Source organism: Rhamphochromis longiceps, linkage group LG16, assembly GCF_057381845.1.
Source record: "Rhamphochromis longiceps isolate RC_006_pf linkage group LG16, R_longiceps_female_GT1.1, whole genome shotgun sequence".
NCBI lineage: Eukaryota > Metazoa > Chordata > Actinopteri > Cichliformes > Cichlidae > Rhamphochromis > Rhamphochromis longiceps.
This window is the reverse complement of record NC_140572.1, coordinates 3,233,817-3,254,044: the sequence shown is the minus strand read 5'-3', so window position 1 is coordinate 3,254,044 and position 20,228 is coordinate 3,233,817. Positions and strand designations below refer to the sequence as shown.

Genomic DNA, 20,228 nt, shown 5'->3' with positions numbered 1-20,228 from the left:
TTCTTGAAATTGTATATGATTTATATGAGACTTCCAGTTTAATTTATCATCTATAATCACACCAAGAAACTTATGTTCAAGTACTCTTTCAATTTCCACACCATCTACATGAATCTGCACTTGTGCATTTCTAAGGGAATTCCCAAATAAGATAATTTTAGTTTTACTTAGATTTAGCGATAGTTTGTTCCTGTTAAACCATTTTTTAATTTTGCACATTTCTGAAGTAATTGTATCCAGCAGCTCCTTTAGATTCCCCCCAGAACAAAAAATATTTGTGTCATCTGCAAATAATACTAATTTTAATATATCAGATGCCTTACAAATATCATTTATATAAATAATAAATAATTTTGGACCCAGTACAGAGCCTTGTGGAACACCACAAGCAATGTCCAAGCATGATGAGGAATGGACACCCAGCTTCACAAATTGTTTCCGGTCACTTAAATAATTTTTCACCCATTGCAGTACAACCCCCCTAATCCCATACCGTTCCAGTTTATTAATTAATATGTCATGATTGATTGTGTCGAATGCTTTCTTGAGATCCAGAAATACTCCAGCTGCATACTGTTTCTGATCTATAGCATTCGTAATCTCCTCAATTGATTCGATTAATGCCAGAGATGTTGATCTTTTTGATCTGAATCCATATTGACTGTCAGAGAGTAATTTATATTTATCTAAGAATTTGTCTAATCGTTTATTAAACAGGTTTTCTAGGATTTTGGAGAATTGTGGTAGTAAAGAAACAGGCCTGTAATTTGTGAAGTGGCGTCTATCCCCGGTTTTATACAGCGGCACAACTTTAGCTATTTTCATTTTGTTTGGCACTTTTCCCGTCTGAAATGATAAGTTGCAAATATATGTTAGAGGTCCTACAATTCCTTCAATGACCTTCTTGACGATTTTCATGTCAATATCATTACAATCAGTAGATGTTTTATACTTACACATGTGTACAATGTCAATTATTTCTTTTTCCTCCACTGATGTGAGGAACATTGAGTTAGGGTTCCTATCAATCAGGTTTTCACTACAGTCTACTGATGGCAGTGACTCAGGAATTTGTTCTGCCAGTTTTGGTCCAATATTTACAAAATAATGATTAAAGCTGTTGACCTTATCAGCAGTGTTTTCCATAATATTGCCATTATCGATAAAGTATTGTGGATAACTTTGTTGTCCAGAATTATTTTTAATGATACCGTTTAAAACATCCCATATTCCTTTCATATTATGTTTATTGTTGTTCAATATTTTACTATAATACTCCTTTCTACATACACGTATAATATTGGTCAACTTATTTTTGTATTTTTTATATTTATTTTCAGCATCTTTTGTTCTTTGTTTTAGGTATTCCCTATACAGTGTATTTTTCTTTTTACATGCATTTTGTAAACCCTTAGTGAGCCATGGTCTATCTGAATATTTGTGCTTTCTGTTGTATTTTATTGTTGGACAGTTTTTATCGTACAACTCCATGAATATACTTAAAAATATGCCATATGCAATATCAATATCAGCTTCTTTGTACACATTGTCCCAGTCCTGATTTAATAGATCGTTCTTAAATGCAGTCATAGTTTCTTCTGTCCTTACACGTCTGTATCTCAGTTGTTCTTCATGCTGATTTTTCTTATAATTAGTGTCATAAACTGCAAAAACTGGTAGGTGATCACTGATGTCATTAATTAATATTCCGCTCACAATGTTGTTTTCCATATTGTTAGTGAAAATATTGTCAAGTAAGGTGGCACAATGTGGTGTAATTCTGCTAGGCCTGGTTATTTTAGGATGTAAACTCAAACTGTACATAGTGTTTAGGAATTCGTCGGTCATTTTATGCTTTTTTGGATTCAACAGGTCAATATTAAACTCACCACAGATAAACATAACTTTTTGATTTGTTTTAGAGAATATTTCCTCTATGAAGTCATTAAATACTTGAATACTAGAGCCAGGTGTTCTATATATACAGCTAATTATTACATTTTTTTCTTCTTCCTTATAAATTTCAATTGTTATACATTCTAGTAAATTATCAATTACAGTTGTCATACTTTCTACCACCTTGTAGTTTAGGTTTTTATCCACATACACAGCTACTCCCCCTCCACTCTTGTTCCTTCTATTTACAAAATTCACTTCATATCCCTCCAGTCCAAAGTCCATTCCTTTCTCCGCATTGATCCATGTTTCAGAAATGGCAATAATTCCAAATGGATTTGTCAACTCATTTAGATATTCCTTTATATTGTTGAAGTTGGCATACAGACTTCTGCTATTAAAATGGATTATTGATCATTTATTTTCCGTGTTGATGGTGTGCTTAAACTGTTCATCAGTGAAGTAGCAGCAGTTACAGCTGATGTTGTAGAAGAAATTATTTTCCGGGTCTATATCCTTTTCTAAGTCTAGAACATTATGGTCTGTGTATCGAAATGTTCTCAGTTCCAGATTATCATAAAGAGAATTCCAATGAGTCATGTTGATATTGTTGCCGGATGCAGATGAAGTTCTTTTGGACTGTGCCATGTGTTGTGTTGTGTGTCACGTCACATGTGTATTCATACCTCCAGAGTAAGTTGACCTCAGTATTTGTCCAGCTCTTCCATATTTCTGATGACCAACACTTTGGCTTGTTCCGGTGTTCCATTGAGTTTAATGAATACTTTGCAGTTGGTGGTCCATGTATTTTGAATTTTTCCCTGTTTCTTCAAGTAACGTGCTTTCCTGGCAATGTCCGCATTTCTTTTTATCAGATGTTCGTTCATGAAGACATCGGATCCTTTCAGTTTCTTTCCTTGTTTTAACAGTGCTGTTTTCTGTTTTCTGTTTGCAAATCTCACAATGATGGCTGGTTTGTTACTGTCATTTTTTCGGGGTAGAGGGTGGCAAGCCTCAATGTTGTTATAATCCACTTCCACACCTTTGGACCGTAGAAAGGTAACCACTTGATGCTCCGTGGAGTTGACATCTTCCTCTCCTGGCCCTCCTACATTGTCAGTGGCGACCGCCCGGGCGTATGACCGGGGTTTGATGCGAAGCCCCGTGATGATAACATCGTTCATCCGGGTGTACTGCTCCAAATCCGCCACTCTGTTCTCCAGGTACGCCAGCCGCCGATCCTTCTCGGCGTTCTGGATGCGGAGAGCCTTAACTTCCTCGACCAGGTCCAGGATGGCTTTCTGCTGCAGTTTGACAGTAGAAATCTCCTCTGTCATAAACTCCAGCGACTTCTTAATATCGTCTCCTTCCTCGGCTGACAGAACTTTTTTCGGGCCCATGCTGAGAGACGCTCTCGTAGCTTTGCCGTGACGACCGGCTAGCTACTTCCCAGAATCCTTTGCTTGAATTCCGAATCCTTTGCTTGAATTCCAGAATCCTTTGCTTGAATATCATAAGGCTCTGCCTCCCATTCTACTTCTAAATACTCTGGGAACCACAAGTAAGCCTGCAGTCTGAGAGTGAAGTGCTCTGTAGTACTATAGTAGTACTATACTACATGCAGTACTACAGGTTCATTAAGATTAAATGGGGCCTGATTATTCAAGACCTTGTATGCGAGGAGAAGGATTTTAAATTTGATTGTGGATTTACCAGAGAGCCAATATGGGAGCTATACGCTCTCTCTTTCTGCAACTGGAGATGCATTTTCCTTTATTTTATCCAGAATTAAGAGATGGGATGTAGAGGCTTAGGCATATTTGTAAATGGTAAGCAGACTAATGCTTATATATGGCTTTTTCTCAAGCATTCAAAATGCTTTATACAACATGCCTCATTCACCCATTCATACAAGCACTTTTTTCTGCACCTAAGTGATTTTCATTTAACAATCGTACATTTTCACAATCCCAGAAAGTGCATTAGAGAGCAACGTGGGGTTCAGTATCAACACCAACAGGTCTCAGATGTATCACAGGTACACACAAGTATGCATACACATGCTCCGACAAATGCGATCCTCCTTTTCCCCAGATTTAAAGGATGCTTCGTTTTAATATTACTCTTATTACTCTTTCTGGGTCACAAAATAAACTTTTAAGATATTTTCAGGCGAGAATGTAGCTGTGTAATGCTCAAATATCTACTCAATTTGTCAAAATATCACATATTTGCAAAAGTGCTTCAATGTTTTCGGAGACCTCTGTTATCCGACAGCTGATCAGGAGATCAAGGCCTGCTAGAGCCGGCGAGCACAGCTAACCCTGGTGTATCTTTTGCTACTCAGGTTAAACATGATATAGTTAGTTATAGCTATGGATTGAAAATACCCCCCACACCACACCCCACCCCAAACGGCTGCACCTCCCGAAACATTTTGTCTGGGCTCTTATCTCACTTTTTTATTTCAAACAATCAACAGAAAATTTCACAGACATAGTTTTATGTGAGGTTTTTAAGGCTGTGGTGTTATTTTTTAAGTAACATGAGCCCAGCGGCAGCAGCAACGCTAGGCTAACACTAACTAGCTAGTAAGAATATAAACCTGGTGCTAAACTAAGAGAAGCCACAAAATCAGTTTGAATAAGAGTAAACATTTACTCACCAAGTCAGTGTATCAGGTAAAGATTCACAGCAATGACAACAATAACGCGCTCTACTGTGAACGCTCAAAGCGGCCGCATGCGCAAAAGAAGACGTCACACACAACGCGCTCTGTTTAGACCCAGAGCAAACTATTGTTTGACTGATGGCCTTAATATAAAGACTTCGGACTTTACGTTTCCCAATTTTTGCTTTAAGTTATTTTGTTATTTACATAATAATGTAAATAACCTAATAATGATCCTTACTGCTGTTTTAGAGGAGCGCTGCTTCAAAGGATAGCTGCAGATTTCTGTCAGAATCTGCAGATTACAGGACAAATAAAATGTTCACGTTTCTCCAACGCTGTCTTCCCAACAGTTTCACTGACATCTACACTGGATGGCCAGGAAGCGTTCGCGACGTCTTCTCCGGCGCTGATAATTGGCGTCTGTTTTGTGTCAGTGACGTAAAAGACGGATTTAATGCGACATGACCATCAAACAGCAGTCGCTTTCTGAAACATCAGATATGTATCGGATTCAGGACCACATACGAAAGTGACCCAGATCGGATTTGAAAATATTGGATTTGTGCCGTTCACACTGTCACACCATGATCGGATACACTGAAAAAAGTGATATTGTCTCCTTTTAAATATAGCATATTATATTTTGGTATATCTTGTCAATTCAAATGAGTAATTCCTGTCTACATATATAATTCGAGTAACTCCAGAATACATTCCCTGCGTTTTAATCCAATTAATTTTAGTTAATTAAATGTAGCTCAAAATGCTTAAGTATGTTTTTCATAGCATCCTGCTGGGCCATTTTGCGCATGCGTTAGGACAGGCCACCATTTTGCGCGCGGACTGAAAAAGCGGACGCTTTGTGTGCTGCAAGCAGGCTCAAGTTAATCGCACAACTTCATATAAAGGTGGTCTAGCTTCGGTAAGTAAACCTTTTACGGTCGTTTTTGTTTTAGTTTTTTTTACCTCAGTCAAAGCATGTTGACTCTTTAAGACGTGTGCACATGGAGAAAGAAGTCTAAGTAGTTGTACAACTCTGAACTTTGTCATGAATTTGACTTAAGCTAGCTATGTGCTCTATTAGCTACTATTATATTACTATACTAGCTCTATTAAAAGAGTAATTGTATTGATGCGTTAAAATGTCATATGTTTTTAGCTTAGTTCTGGTGGCACACTTTGTACTAACAAATTATGGAACGAGGCAATTTCTCTGTTGTAGTTAGCTGTAAAGTTCACTGTACAGTCGCCTGCAGTTTTAAGTTGAGAAATCGTCCCTCCCGCCACAACATTGGCATTAAGGAATAGTCGGGCGGGGGAGGGGGCTTCTGAACGCACCTGCACAGTCAGGGGTGCAGTAGGAAATAAGTAGGATTGGCGTTGCACAACGTCTTTTGTGCAGAAACAAATAATGGTTGTAAACTGTGGAGGAGAATAACTCAGTGGTTGCCAAAAATGTGAGATCAAAAGGCACTGAGAGTGATGTTTGTCAGAACTGAAATTAACTCAGAAAAGAAGTTGCTTCACTTGATAGAGCTGAGTGCGAGACCTGTCAGCGGTTTAGCATTTAAAGCCTCGCTACGTGCTTCCAAACCGCTGCATTTAATCTCAGAGAAAACTAACACAGAGAAGTAAAGCAAGTGTGTAAGTTCATCTCTTTATGTTTGCATAGTATTTTCATGTTGAGCTTAACAACCGATGTATGGAGCCACAGCTGGACTGGCTGTCGGAGTTTTGTATTGAGGGGGAAAGGAAGCGATTTGTTTCGTACTTCAGCTAGAATGAAAAAAAGACACAAAGCTGGAGTTATTCGGTGTCTTCATGCTGAACAGCTAAAACTTCTTCCCTCATTCTCCCCCCTCCCTCTCCTGTTGCTACTTCAATCATGAAACTGATCGATTATCAGCTGATCGGCTTTTCTGTCGCTAGTCTCTCTCATTTGTTAATCACCCAGTTTGCGCTAGAAAGAGGAAAACGGCAGATAAACAACAGCAGCACGTTTAAGCTTGATAAGCTGTTGCTAGAATTTTTTTAATATTACTTCTAGTATCCGCTTATGTTTTCTGGAGCCACAGCCGTAATAGCTGCTGGTCATGATAGTTTGGATATGTGGTGAGAAGGAAACATGAAGGTGAAACCAGGAGAAGTTTTTACTGAATCATTAGAGCTGAACAGGTAATGAAGAAACAGGTTTACATTTTAGGTGACATGAATGAGTTGAAGGGAAGTTATGAACTGTTTCTGAGAGACAAATAACTCCAGGATCCTTTTTTAGGTAGCTGACATCTGGTAACTGTGCAGGGGCGGATCTAGCAAAGTTTTGCCAGGGGCCAGGTAGGGCATTAACAGGGAAAGGGGGGCACAAAGACATAATTTTCTTTCTTATTCTCATTTAAAGTGTCTAGCTTTTAATAAATAATTATTCTAAATCTTACTACCAAAGTGGTGATCTGGTTAAATGTATAGAGATCCATTATTGTATGTAGTAAATATTAAGTCTAATATATGCCCTAGTAATAGTAGTACATATAGCACTTTTTCCTTTGGGAAGGTACGCTGTCTGCGCTGTCTGCCACTGTATTGAAGAAAAATGTTGAATCAAATTATTATAGAAAAATAATTGATTTCTGTGCATTAAAGTAGATTACGTCAATTAAGCATTATCAGGCGGAGGGTGCGGGGTGATTTCCTAATATTTTTGCTGGGAGTTGGCAGCCCTATTAGTTAGTTTAATATTTCTATGTACTGTTTAGAATACCTGAATAAGGAGGATGGTGTAAGTTTTTTAGGTTGATCAGTATTGCTGAAGTATAAAATATTTTGGGTGCAGTGTATTTTTTGCATACAGGTATAACAGAATAGCTTTAATGTTTTGTTTTTAAAACTGAGTATGAACTTATACAAAATACAGCAAAATATTTATAAAAACAGTTTTATTTATTATAAAATACACTATATCGGATTCATATCGGCAGATAATCAAATTTATGATATCGGTATCGGACATAAAAAAGTGGTATCGTGCCATCTGTAGTTTGCACAGAGGCACAAGTAATATTTGTTTTGTTACAAGGGAGTATCATGAAGTAATGCACTAATGGCTTGGAAACGGTAATTGTTTGTCTTTCTAAAGTTTTTATTTTATTTTATTTGTCTTCCTTTTCTGGCAGATTTTCTTCCCCTTATGTGTTACTGTTTATTCAAGAAGATGGTGTTATTTTGGTAAGTACATGCAAATTCCTTACATATTTATCACAACAGTATTTGTCACAGTATTGCAGGGACAAGTTTATCTATCTCATCTTAAGGGTTCTTGTGATTATTAATATTGATATTAATTAATATCAATTAATATATATGATTAAATTTCTTTTATCCAGGACAAAAGAAAAAAAAACTTGCGAAAGTGAAATGAAAAACAGGAATTTAGTTCTTGTGAGTTAAGAGGATGCAGAGCATAGGGTTAGATGGAGGTGGATCATTCACTGTGGTGATCCCTGAAGGAAACAGCCAAGAGAAAGAGGATCAGATTGCAAAAAAAATGTGGTTTGTTTGCATACATGAGTCTTTATGGTACCCACAGGACTCCTGAAGTACAAGTACTCTGAAGTTTGCAGAGCAATTTCAGAGATGTTTGGGGCTTACATGGCAAGCATGTTTTTAGTTGCACATCTAAATTTTCTCTGCTCTCTGTTGCTGACGGCAGAGTTCTGCCCCGCTGACCTCACAGGTGAGACACTCCCACCAGTGGACAAAGAGCACAGGAAAATGTGTTGCTAACCACCTGAAACAGACAAATATCTGCTTTTTAAAACCCTTTAAACCCGTTAAATGGACTGATGCCATTCATTTCTTCTTTGATTAACAGTAGTAACATCCTTCACCCACTGTATACTAACCCATATGATAATCATGCTTTATGAAGTGATGGCAATTGCATTGTAGCATTTAATGAAGAAATAACAAAATAATCATACCGGTGATTAAGCACCAGTCTTCTTTTTTTCTGTGTGTGTGTGTGTGGTGTGTGTGTGATACAGGTAAATGCTGAATTCCAGTGTATTACAACACTTCAACTGGAGACGACCTTCGCGGCACAGTTGGACAGAATTACACCTCAGTTGATGACAGTTTTCCAGAAGAAGGGCGGTGTTTCTGGGCAGAAACTTGCCCACCACTTGCAGATCATGCAAGAGGTAAATCTGAATATTGCAAATTCTATTTGGATTTCTTTTGTCTTAAGTGGCAGGTGACTGGTGAGTCCAATAAGCCGTTTTAGGTGACCAGCCAAACAATCTAAATTTTGAAATTTCATATATAAATTTTATTTACTATGTTTGAACTGAGATGAGATTCTGAGGCCACCAAAGCGAAAGCCCTCCGCCACTTGGCTGCGCCTAGAAATCCTGTCCATAAAAATTATGAACAGAACCGGAGACAAAGGGCAGCCCTGGCGAAGCCCATCACCCACCGGGAACGAGTCCGACTTATTGCCGGCAATGCGAACCAAGCTCTTGCAACGGTCGTATAGGGATCGAATGGCCCGTAGCAATGGGCCAGACACCCCATATTCCCGCAACACCTCCCACAGGACACCCTGAGGGACACGGTCGAATGCCTTCTCCAAGTCCACAAAACACATGTAGACTGGTTGGGCAAACTTCCATGCACCCTCAAGTATCCTGGAGAGGATAAAGAGCTGGTCCAGTGTTCCGCGACCAGGACGAAAACCGCATTGTTCCTCCTGTATCCGAGGTTCGACTAACGGACGAACTCTCCTTTCCAGCACCCTGGCATAGACTTTCCCAGGGAGGCTGAGGAGTGTGATCCCCCTGTAGTTGGAACACACCCTCCGGTCCCCTTTCTTAAAGATGGGGACCACCACCCCGGTCTGCCAGTCCACAGGTACTGCCCCTGATCTCCACGCAACATTGCAGAGGCGTGTCAACCAGGACAGCCCTACAACGTCCAGAGCCTTCAGGAACTCGGGGCGGACCTCATCAACACCAGGGGCTCTGCCACCAAGGAGTTGTTTAACTGCCTCAGTGACCTCGCCCCCGGAAATTGGCGGGTCATTCCCCTCATCCCCAGACTCTGCTTCCTCCTCGGAAGACGTGTCAGTGGGATTAAGGAGGTCCTCGAAGTATTCCTTCCACCGCCTGACAATTTTCTCAGTCGACGTCAGCAGCGCTCCGCCAGCACTATACACAGTGCAGGTAGAGCACCGCTTTCCCCTCATCTCTGATTTTTGCAGATGATGTGGTTCTGTTGGCTTCATCGGGTGAGGGCCTCCAGCTCACACTGGAACGGTTCGCAGCCGAGTGTGAAGCAGCGGGAGTGAGGATCAGCACCTCCAAATCTGAGGCCATGGTTCTCAGCCGGAAAAGGGTGGAGTGCCCACTCCGGGTCGGGGATGAGTTCCTGCCACAAGTGGAGGAGTTCAAGTATCTCGGGGTCTTGTTCGCGAGTGATGGGAGAAGGGAGCCGGAGATCGACAGACGGATTGGGGCTGCAGCTGCAGTAATGCGGACGCTGCACCGGTCCGTCGTGGTGAAGAGGGAGCTGAGTGTAAAAGCGAAGCTCTCAATTTACCAGTCGATCTACGTCCCTACCCTCACCTATGGCCACGAGCTGTGGGTAGTGACCGAAAGAACGAGATCGCGGATACAAGCGGCAGAAATGAGCTTCCTCCGAAGGGTGGCTGGCCTCTCCCTTAGAGATAGGGTGAGAAGTTCGGCCATCCGGGAGGGGCTCAGAGTAGAGCAGCTGCTGCTCCACATCGAAAGGAGCCAGCTGAGGTGGTTCGGGCATCTGACAAGGATGCCCCCTGGGCGCCTCCTGGGTGGGGTGTTCCAGGCATGTCCCACCGGGAGGAGGCCCCGGGGCAGACCCAGGACACGCTGGAGAGATTATATCTCTCGGCTGGCCTGGGAACGCCTTGGTATTCCCCCGGACAAGCTGGAGGAGGTGGCTGGGGAGAGGGAGGTCTGGGCCTCTTTGCTTAGGCTGCTGCCCCCGCGACCCGGCCCCGGACAAAGCGGATGAAGATGGATGGATGGATGGATGTTTGAACTGACATATGATAAAATTTACTTATTGCGAATTTCAGACATTGTTCTTTTTTCCAAATTGGTTTAATCAGCAACTCTCTTTAAACAGGCTGAAAGTGATGTTAAAGTGAAAAGGGAAGCAGTTCTCAGGGCACTTTGCCTCTACCTTGGTGAAGAGGACGGAAGCCTTATTCGGGAGTTCTTTGTAAGTCATTTAAGTCATTGTAAGCAATTCATCTATACACACACTTTTTAGATAGATATCTGTGTGTGTGTATTACACACACACACACACACACACACACACACACACACACACACACACACGACTAGATTGGAATTTAATTGTAGAGTTAATTGTTTTTTCTTTTACCTTTTTATTAAATGTTTAGGACATTGAAGGAGATGATATCCAGAGAGACCTGAAGAAGCACACCATGGGCATTTATGTCATCAACAGGGAGGATGGACAAAATGGACATTATGATGACATTGGAATATTTGTTGAAGGGGAGATAGTCATGGACAACATTGGATCTCTGGCCCAAGCTTGTGCATTGATGCTTGGAGTAATCTATGCACTAAACCTAGCCTTCCCCAAGGAATTGAAGGACTATTATGAATTCATTTAGAAAGTGTTGATGGGATTGGACGGTGAAAAGCTCTCCCCCAAAGTCTTTGGGCTGAAGAACAAAATTGCTACTGGATAGGAAGATTTCTAAAACCACACATCAAGAGAATGCTGTTATGTAAATTACCAATGACTGGTGCTCTTGTGAATAGGAGTGAAACTCTTGTACAACCATCATTTGTTCTGTGTTATGTTTTGATTGAACATTTTAACTTTCAATAATGAATGTTTCACATGTGGTACATTTGAGTAGCTTGAAGAGCAACTTTGTAATTATTCAGTTATAGCTGCTGCCCTGCGTATAATCAGTGTTAACTCAACCGAATTTTAAAAAAAACAAAAAAAACATTCATGATTACCACACTGCAGCACACTGGTAACACTTTAAAGACTATTAATTGTTTTGAAACGAGTATGTTAGGTCAGAAAATATGTAAAACATTCAGAATCTTCAAGGAAGGACTAGAATGGAAAGACAGTGGTCAATAAGCAGTAAGGAAAACACAAGTTTAATTTTAAGTCTAATTACCTTATTAAAATGCAATTTCTAAATATGGATCGCAGAACAGCAAGTCTGAAACTGGTTAGTTTGTGGATGCATCAGTTTCTAATTGTGATACTTTATACTGCTGGCAGTGTTTTATTCTTTTATGTAAGGAGTGTTTTTTTTTTTTTTTTTTTTTTTATAGAGGAAGAGAAACATTGGTTAACCTTTCCCTTGTCTGTTGTTTCTGTTTTGTTTGAATACAGCTTTTTAAAGCTACTAGTTCATGGGCAAAAGTTTTGTAATTTGTATTATACAAATTGCAGCAATTTTTCTTAGAGATGTGGATTCTTATTCTGTTTGCAACAAATTTTGCATTAATAAATGATGTGAAAGAATGTTGTAGTTTTCATTATTGACATTTTTAAAAACTACAAATCAGGGTAAGCAATATTTTTTAAGTAAACTTAACTTAATTGAAATAGAGAGAAATTAACAATTTGATTGATTTGAATATAAGTTTGGGACATAAGTGTAAAGGAAACAAATTATTCTGGTACATTTAACACGACCTTAGTTGGAATTACTAATAATATTTGACTAAGTCGTATCCACAACAGTTAAGTTAAAGTAGCTTAAAAATATATGTTGGTTTTACTCGCTTAAATTAAATTCAGTGTACTTAAAAAATATTTCTGGATTCAAACAAATTTATTTCGTGCAACCACTTGTCATAAAAAAATTTAGTAAATTGAACAAAACATTTTTTTCAGTGTAGATGGGTCGCAAAGGGTAAAAAAAATCGGATTTGATGCGCTTTCGCCTGCAGTGTGAACGTAGCCTTAGTTTTTCCAAGTTAAGACAACTCAAATAAATTGAGTTGATCAGCATTTTTGCATGAAAAAAGTACTGGTAACTTATTTAAATCTAGTTCTAATAACAAATTGATAAAAACTGAGTTCAGTCTACTTAATATTTATAATTAAAAAGAATAATAAATTTTACAGTGTACTTAGTGTTTGTGATGACAGATAATGAGTCTTTCATATCCCTGGGGAGGAATTTGGGCTAACTTTTCTTTGCTGAAGGTTTGCAGATTTAGCCACACTGGAGGGTTTTTGAGCATGAATGCCATAAATGGACTGTTTAGTCACGCCAAAGCATCTTAACTGGAGTTAAGTCTTTCACACACTTGCTGGTGACTTTTGAATCATTGCCTTGCCTTCATATCCCAAGTGCACTTGCACTTTAATCCATGAACTGAGCCATACATTAGCCACACAGGTCCTAAAGCAGCAAATCAGCCCCAGACAATCACACCACTACTGTTATACAGAAATGCTGAAATTATGAGCAAGGCTATCAAAAACAGTGGAAACTATACTTTCATGTTTCGCACATTACACAGCGAAGCCACTTTCACAGAGCAATTAGTCAGCTGATGTGTAAATGTATCTGTTTTCTTTACACCTAAATAGACTGCAACTGCAGTTCTCAATTCCACCTAACATATTAAACATCTTTTACTATATGTTCAATAAATTATCCTTTAACAAATTACTCACAACATAACAACATAAATGTACTCTCTAAAGTGTTGGATGTCATAAAACTGACCAGGCTCACATTTTAATTCTAATCCTGTTCTGCAGTGCTTTGCGAGTTTTTATTCGCAGCTTTGCTTTCAGCTGTGTTTGCATCACTTGTGCTAGAGTTTACGGTTTCCATCTTTCTGGTAATTTTAGCACTACTTTGTTCTGCTGCCTGTCACCCACTGCAGTAATGTCCAGTGCAGGGTTGTCATTCACTGTCTTCTTTTTTTATTAGTCACTGTGCGACAGTGTTCCAGACAAAGCTTACTTAAAAGTGCAATGATAGATTCAATAAATAAAGTAAATTTACAGTTATGCGACTTAATGTAAATTGCTACTTTCCATCTGTGTCATTTGTGTTATACTTCAAGACACCACGTAGAATAAGGCAGCATAGTGTGATCAGAAAGCCTCTAACAAAAGAAAACTTGGCCAATTGCTTTATTTTATAGTAGCTAAAAGTTTGAGCAGGACTGTTTTTCTTGGCTGCTGATCTTGATAATTAGGAATACACAACTGCCAAGTTATGAATTCAAAAAGATGACTGATTAACATTCCTCATAAACAACTTATTAATTTCCTTTCAGGCAAAATCCTTTCAATGTCCTAACAGTTCATAAGGAGTATGTGTGAAATATTTATAAGATGGGGTAAGTGGGCAATTTGTGCCAAACTAATGACAAGAGCACTAATTACTTAAGTTGAAATGGGATTAGACAGGTTTTTTTTGACTGGAATAACTACCCACATCAGCCATTCACTGCTGACAAGAACCCAGGCTGTTGTGACACACAGCACTAATAAAAGTGTGCCATTTAATTACGGCTCAGGTTTTTTCTCATAATAAAGCAATGCATTTTCAAGACTACGCTTGATGTTTCAGGAGATTTGTATTTACACCCCCAGATGTAATTAATAAGACAAAATATTGCCGGCCGCTGGAATTTGAATGGCAGTGCTGGCAAACACACAAAGCTGTTAATAAACAATATGGAAATGGGATTTCCTGACCACCTCTGGAGGTTTCGACTATTCCAATGTGCTTGTGCACTGAATACAAACGAATTCAACCTTTTGAAAGTGGCGCAGGGAACAGTTCAAAATCCTTGTTAATAGTTCGACATTTATTTCAGTCCCCCAGCAGTGGGATAATGCTCAGAACCACAGTAGGCGACAGCATCCGCCCCCTGAATCCACCCCATACAGCTGAAACAGAAGGTTATTGCTGATACGGCTAGGCTATGAGGGCTTTTATCAGACAGCAAAAAACAATTAAGGGTGTCAATAATGAGAGAATAAGAGGGGTCTTTTGTAGACAGCCTTTTGTGCCCGAGGCCCCTCTGGCATGAAAAGACCTAGACACACTATTGGACCTCCCCCTCGCTGGTGTCCCTATGTAGTCATTAGCTACTGATAAGCCAAGGGAGGAGGCACAAAAGATTGAACACAGGATCCAATTTGGGAGGAAAAAAAGATGAGATGGCAGATGCTGTGCGCTTTACATTTATGGTGTATATGTTGCTCTCATTAGAAAGATTTCTAATCGAGATCAAAATATATTATACTGCCTTTTATTGTAGGATTTTTCATTTCATTTTCATCACCCGAACACAAAATGTAGTTATAACATGACTGCTGTTCATGGTCTTCCCAGATAAATATTCAGCCCAGGATTTTTCCTCACTGTCCTCCTTCTGACTGTGATTGACACCTGCATCCGTCATGGCTTGGGAAGCAGCCAGCTACGCTTGTGCTATGGGTCTGCATGGCCGATCATGGGGGTCCCACCCTCGGACCCTGGCTGCTGGAGCCTGACGGGGAATCGCTTGCCCCCGATGACACGTTTAGGAAGTAGTGCTGGCTGGTAATTGTCCTGTGCCAGCAGGGAAGACAGAGGAATACAGGCCCAAGACAAAGGGAGGAGAGGATGAGCGTGAGGGATGAGGCCTCCAAATCTTTCATGGGAAAGGACGTGTCTAGACATCACTGCTTCAGAGTGCTTTTCAGTATGACATTGAGTAACTGTTGCCACCCCCCACCTTTTGGTGGCATTAGGATGGGAACGTTGGTTTGTATTTGAGGCGGAGGTGGCGAGTACAGATTCAGAGATCCACAATAGAACTGGTGCTCACCCTTGCTGATACGACTCAATGGCAGACATGTGATACAGCAGGGTCACATGTGATACTGCACACTCATTTCTATTAAATATGATATTAGATTTATGTTGCATGCAGGCAGATAATAAATTGTACATTTAAAGAGCTTTCATTTAAAATAGTCCAAACCAAGAGTTGATTCTTAGCCACACTGAAGGCTTCTGACCTGAGATAACAGTAGGTGCATAAGTGTGTATAGTCAAAGTTGAGGGGTTTATTTTGTTTGTTTTCATTTTATGTAATTTATTTTAATGAGATGGATTTTGTGAGACTGCATCCGTTCCTTTAAATTTGCAAGACAGACATTATCATGCTCAGGGTGTTATGGCCATAATGTATATTTTTCAAGATAGAACAATGGCATAGTTGGTGGATCAGCTGTATTTTTGATAATGTTTGGTGGTTGCATAATAACAACAACAACAACAATAATAATAATAATAATAATAAGAGACATTTTGCTTTCTTTTCATCACTCGTTGTTGTTTTTTGAGCATCTTACAATTTGCTCCTGTCCTGTAACTGTTTCTGAAATTTAAGTCATAAATGTGTAACGAGGTCACCATCCATTTATGAATGATTTATGCAAATGTACAACTTAATTAGAATCACAGAATATTACGAAAAATGTCTGAGTTCTTTACACTAAATGTATTATTTTAATTCAAGCTGTGTGGATGAGGTGGCTAATTTATACCTTACATATATTTGTTATAAAATTATACTGTTACACATTAACAGTGACAGCTGTGACTACTCTTTGCTCCTATACTTTGAATTTAAGAGTCAAACAAGACAAATATAGACGGGAAAATTTAATGTACCTCTACATACACAAATATATATGGAGTTATAAATGGGAACATCTGCAGTACAAAGCTGGGGTGATCTATGCCCAGATCCCATCAACATTGCATTTGAACATGTGCTAGTGCTCTGTACATGCATGTGTAGGGCAGGAGGGGGATGGGGACAGAGAGAGGTCAGTGGGTCAAGGCTTTAAGCAGGTTGTATTTTGAACTACTTACTGGTTCTTTAATAAACCTTTGACACCCCTCACTCCCATGGGGCCATATATCCCTAAACAACTGTGCTGCCCTGCTGCCACCCACAGTGGTGAGCTACAGGAGGGAAACAGAGCTGCACATTTAGCCTTCCAACAGACGCATACAACCAGTGTTTATTTCTTCTTAGTTGATGTTTTTTCAAAAGACTTTGTGGGTGCTGTGAATGTATGTTGCTGTGGTAATGACCACTTCATGTTGCATCTGCTGATGCACTGATCAATTCAGAACTCCCGCCATCTTCAAAGACTTTGCAACAAGTAAAAGCATAGGATCACAGTCACTGCGCTACAGATATATGGAATGAATATATAGGTATGTTAGAGGTGTATATAGAGAAATTCTTTATCATATTATGGTCATTTAAAAGGATATTCCAGATAATTACTCCAGGGTGTACACCACCTCTCACTCTACGGTAGCTGGGACAGGTTCCAGCCCTGCGAATCTGACAAAGAAGAGAATAGATGCATAATAATAATAATAGGGCCAGGGCTTTTCTGTGTGGAGTTGACGTGTTCTTCTTGTACTTGTGTTGGTTGGTTTCCTCCTGCAATCCAAAGATATTCAATTCAATTCAATTTTATTTATATAGCGCCAAATCACAACAACAGCTGTTTATATTGTGAGGTAGACCCTACAATAATACATACAGAGAAAAAACCCAACAATCATATGACCCCCTATGAGCAGCACTTTGGTGACAGTGGGAAGGAAAAACTCCCTTTTAACAGGAAGAAACCTCCAGCAGAACCAGGCTCAGGGAGGGGCGGGGCCATCTGCTGTGATTGGTTGGGGTGAGAGAAGGAAGACAGGATAAAGACATGCTGTGGAAGAGAGACAGAGGTTAATAACAGATATGATTCAATGCAGAGAGGTCTGTTAACACATAGTGAGTGAGAAAGGTGACTGGAAAGGAAAAACTCAACGCATCATGGGAATAGCCGGCAGCCTACATCTATTGCAGCATAACTAAGGGAGGATTCAGGGTCACCTGGTCCAGCCCTAACTATATGCTTTAGCAAAAAGGAAAGTTTGAAGCCTAATCTTAAAAGTAGAGATAGTGTCTGTCTCCTGAATCCAAACTGGAAGCTGGTTCCACAGAAGAGGGGCCTGAAAACTGAAGGCTCTGCCTCCCATTCTACTTTTAAATACTCTAGGAACAACAAGTAGGCCTGCAGAGCGAGAGCGAAGTGCTCTAATAGGGTGATATGGTACTACAAGGTCATTAAGATAAGATGGGGCCTGATTATTTAAGACCTTGTATGTGAGGAGCAGGATTTTGAATTCTGGATTTAACAGGAAGCCAATGAAGGGAAGCCAAAACAGGAGCAATCTGCTCTCTCTTTCTAGTCCCTGTCAGGACTCTTGCTGCAGCATTTTGGATTAGCTGAAGGCTTTTCAGTGAGTTTTTTGGACATCCTGATAATAATGAGTCGTCCAGCCTGGAAGTAATAAATGCATGAACTAGTTTTTCAGCGTCACTCTGAGACAGGATATTTCTAACTTTAGAGATGTTGCACAAATGGAAGAAAGCAGTCTTACATATTTGTTTAATATGTGCATTGAAGGACATGTCCTGGTCAAAAATGACTCCAAGGTTCCTCACAGTGTTACTGGAGGCCAAGGTAATGCCATCCAGAGTAAGAATCTGGTTAGATACCATATTTCTAAGATTTTCAGGGCCGAGTACAATAACCTCAGTTTGATCTGAATTAAGAAGCAGAAAGTTAGCGGCCATCCAGGTCTTTATGTCTTTAAGACATTCCTGCAGTTTAACTCATTGGTGTGTGTTATCTGGCTTCATGGACAGATAGAGCTGGGTGTCATCTGCATAGCAGTGAAAATGGATGCTATGTCTTCTAATGATGCTGCCTAAGGGAAGCATGTATAATGTAAACAGAATTGGTCCTAGCACTGAACCCTGTGGAACTCCATAATTAACCTCAGTGTGTGAAGAGGACTCTCCATTTACATGCACAAACTGGAGTCTATTAGATAGATATGATACAAACCACTGGAGCACAGTACCTGTAATACCTACAGCATGTTCTAATCGCTCTAATGTCAGAGGCCATAAGAAGATCATTTGTAACCTTCACTAAAGCTGTTTCTGTGCTGTGATGAGCTCTGAAACCTGACTGAAACTCTTCAAATAAACCATTCCTCTGCAGATGATCTGTTAGCTGTTTGACAACTACTCTTTCAAGGATGTTTGATATGAAAGGAAGGTTGGAGATTGGCCTTTAATTAGCTAAGACTGCTGGGTCTAGAGATGCTTTTTGAGTAAAGGTTTAACTACAGCCAGCTTGAAGGCCTGTGGTACATAGCTGATTATTAGAGATAGGTTGATCATATTTAAGATCGAAGCATTAATTAACCCTTTAAAGCCGGTCAGAGCGGGCACACTCTGTTTTGCGTAACTATTTTTAAATCCTGGTAGAAGTGCAACAACGTAAGTTAGCGCAATAATTTTTTTTGCATATGAAACCAGAGGAGTTGTACATCTGATGCCATCAGCTTGTCCTAGGTCACAGTTTCCTTCCACATATAGCTTTGCAAAAATTGCATAAAAACCACTTGCAGCAATAAAAACACAATATTCCAGAAACACGCTTTACTGATCTGATCAGCTGTTTGTAACACTTCCTATGTTGGAATAGATCATCAGCGCAAACTATGTCCGCCATTACCTGCCCGAAACCGGAAGTGACGTCATTTTCTCGGAAATGTAGTTTTTTACCTTCAGGGCCCCATCAGCCTATACTGGTGTTTTTAAAAGTTGTGTTTGACTTTTATGACTGTATTGTTTCTGGGATGCTTAGAAGTCATATTGCACTGCTGGAAATAGTTTATTTTGATGCATATGCTGTTTTTTTTGCAAATTTGCATTATGATATTTAGGTTCGTTTTTCCTGTAGTAAATAAAAATTGGTGTATTTCAAAAATAAAACTATGACGACACTCAAAATTAATTTCCTGTGGTGGGAAACTATTTTGTGCAACTTTTTTGTATTTACAGTTTTGAGGCATAAGCCTCTTAAATTTCTCTAACAGAAATATATGTTAAAAAAAACAAAACTGATCAATTTTTTTGTAGTTTATTGCACCTTTTTGCAATTTATGTAATTACTATGCACTTAATGCATACATATTATTAAAATTTGGGCTATAATGGTTGTACTGATGTATAGCAACTTGGAATGCTCCCAAAAATGGCACTACAGCATGTAAAAATATAATATAAGCTCTGGCGGACTTGGTTCTATAGTAGGTCTTAAAGGGTTAATGGCAGGACTTCTTTGAGCAGTTTTGTAGGAATGGGGTCTAAAAGACACGTTGATGGTTTGGAGGAAGGAATTATTGAAGTTAACTCAGAAAGATCAATTGGAGAAAAAGAGTCTACATGAATATCAATGGTACTGAAAGTAGCTGTAGATAATATTACATCTGTGGGATGATTATTGGTAATTTTTTCTCTAATGATTAAAATTTTATTTGTAAAGAAGTTCATGAAGTCATTACAGATATGCACTGTTACTTTCATTGTTGATTCTACAAACCTGCAGGTGTGAATATGACTGTATCTCTATGTTAGCCCTGCAATAAAATGCTAGCCTGCATAGTGGTAATAATAAGAATATCTTACAGTGCATGTTAATGAACATAAATGTAAAA

The 20,228-nt window shown here is 39.4% G+C and overlaps 2 protein-coding genes across 2 annotated transcripts; one reads left to right on the top strand and one right to left on the bottom strand.

Annotated features, from left to right (window-relative positions):
• Positions 1-1,554: 1,554 nt before the first annotated feature.
• LOC146650383 (uncharacterized) lies at positions 1,555-3,351 on the bottom strand. The gene has a single exon (XM_085384715.1). The coding sequence runs from the start codon at positions 3,294-3,296 to the stop codon at positions 2,601-2,603; it is 696 nt and encodes a 231-aa protein (XP_085240841.1). The 5' UTR covers positions 3,297-3,351; the 3' UTR covers positions 1,555-2,600.
• Positions 3,352-5,435: 2,084 nt separating this feature from the next.
• LOC146650382 (uncharacterized) lies at positions 5,436-12,022 on the top strand. Its single transcript, XM_085384659.1, has 5 exons — positions 5,436-5,492; positions 7,741-7,792; positions 8,611-8,766; positions 10,730-10,825; positions 11,013-12,022. The coding sequence occupies exons 3-5, from the start codon at positions 8,695-8,697 to the stop codon at positions 11,250-11,252; spliced, it is 408 nt and encodes a 135-aa protein (XP_085240785.1). The 5' UTR covers positions 5,436-5,492; positions 7,741-7,792; positions 8,611-8,694; the 3' UTR covers positions 11,253-12,022.
• The last annotated feature ends 8,206 nt before the right edge of the window (positions 12,023-20,228 follow it).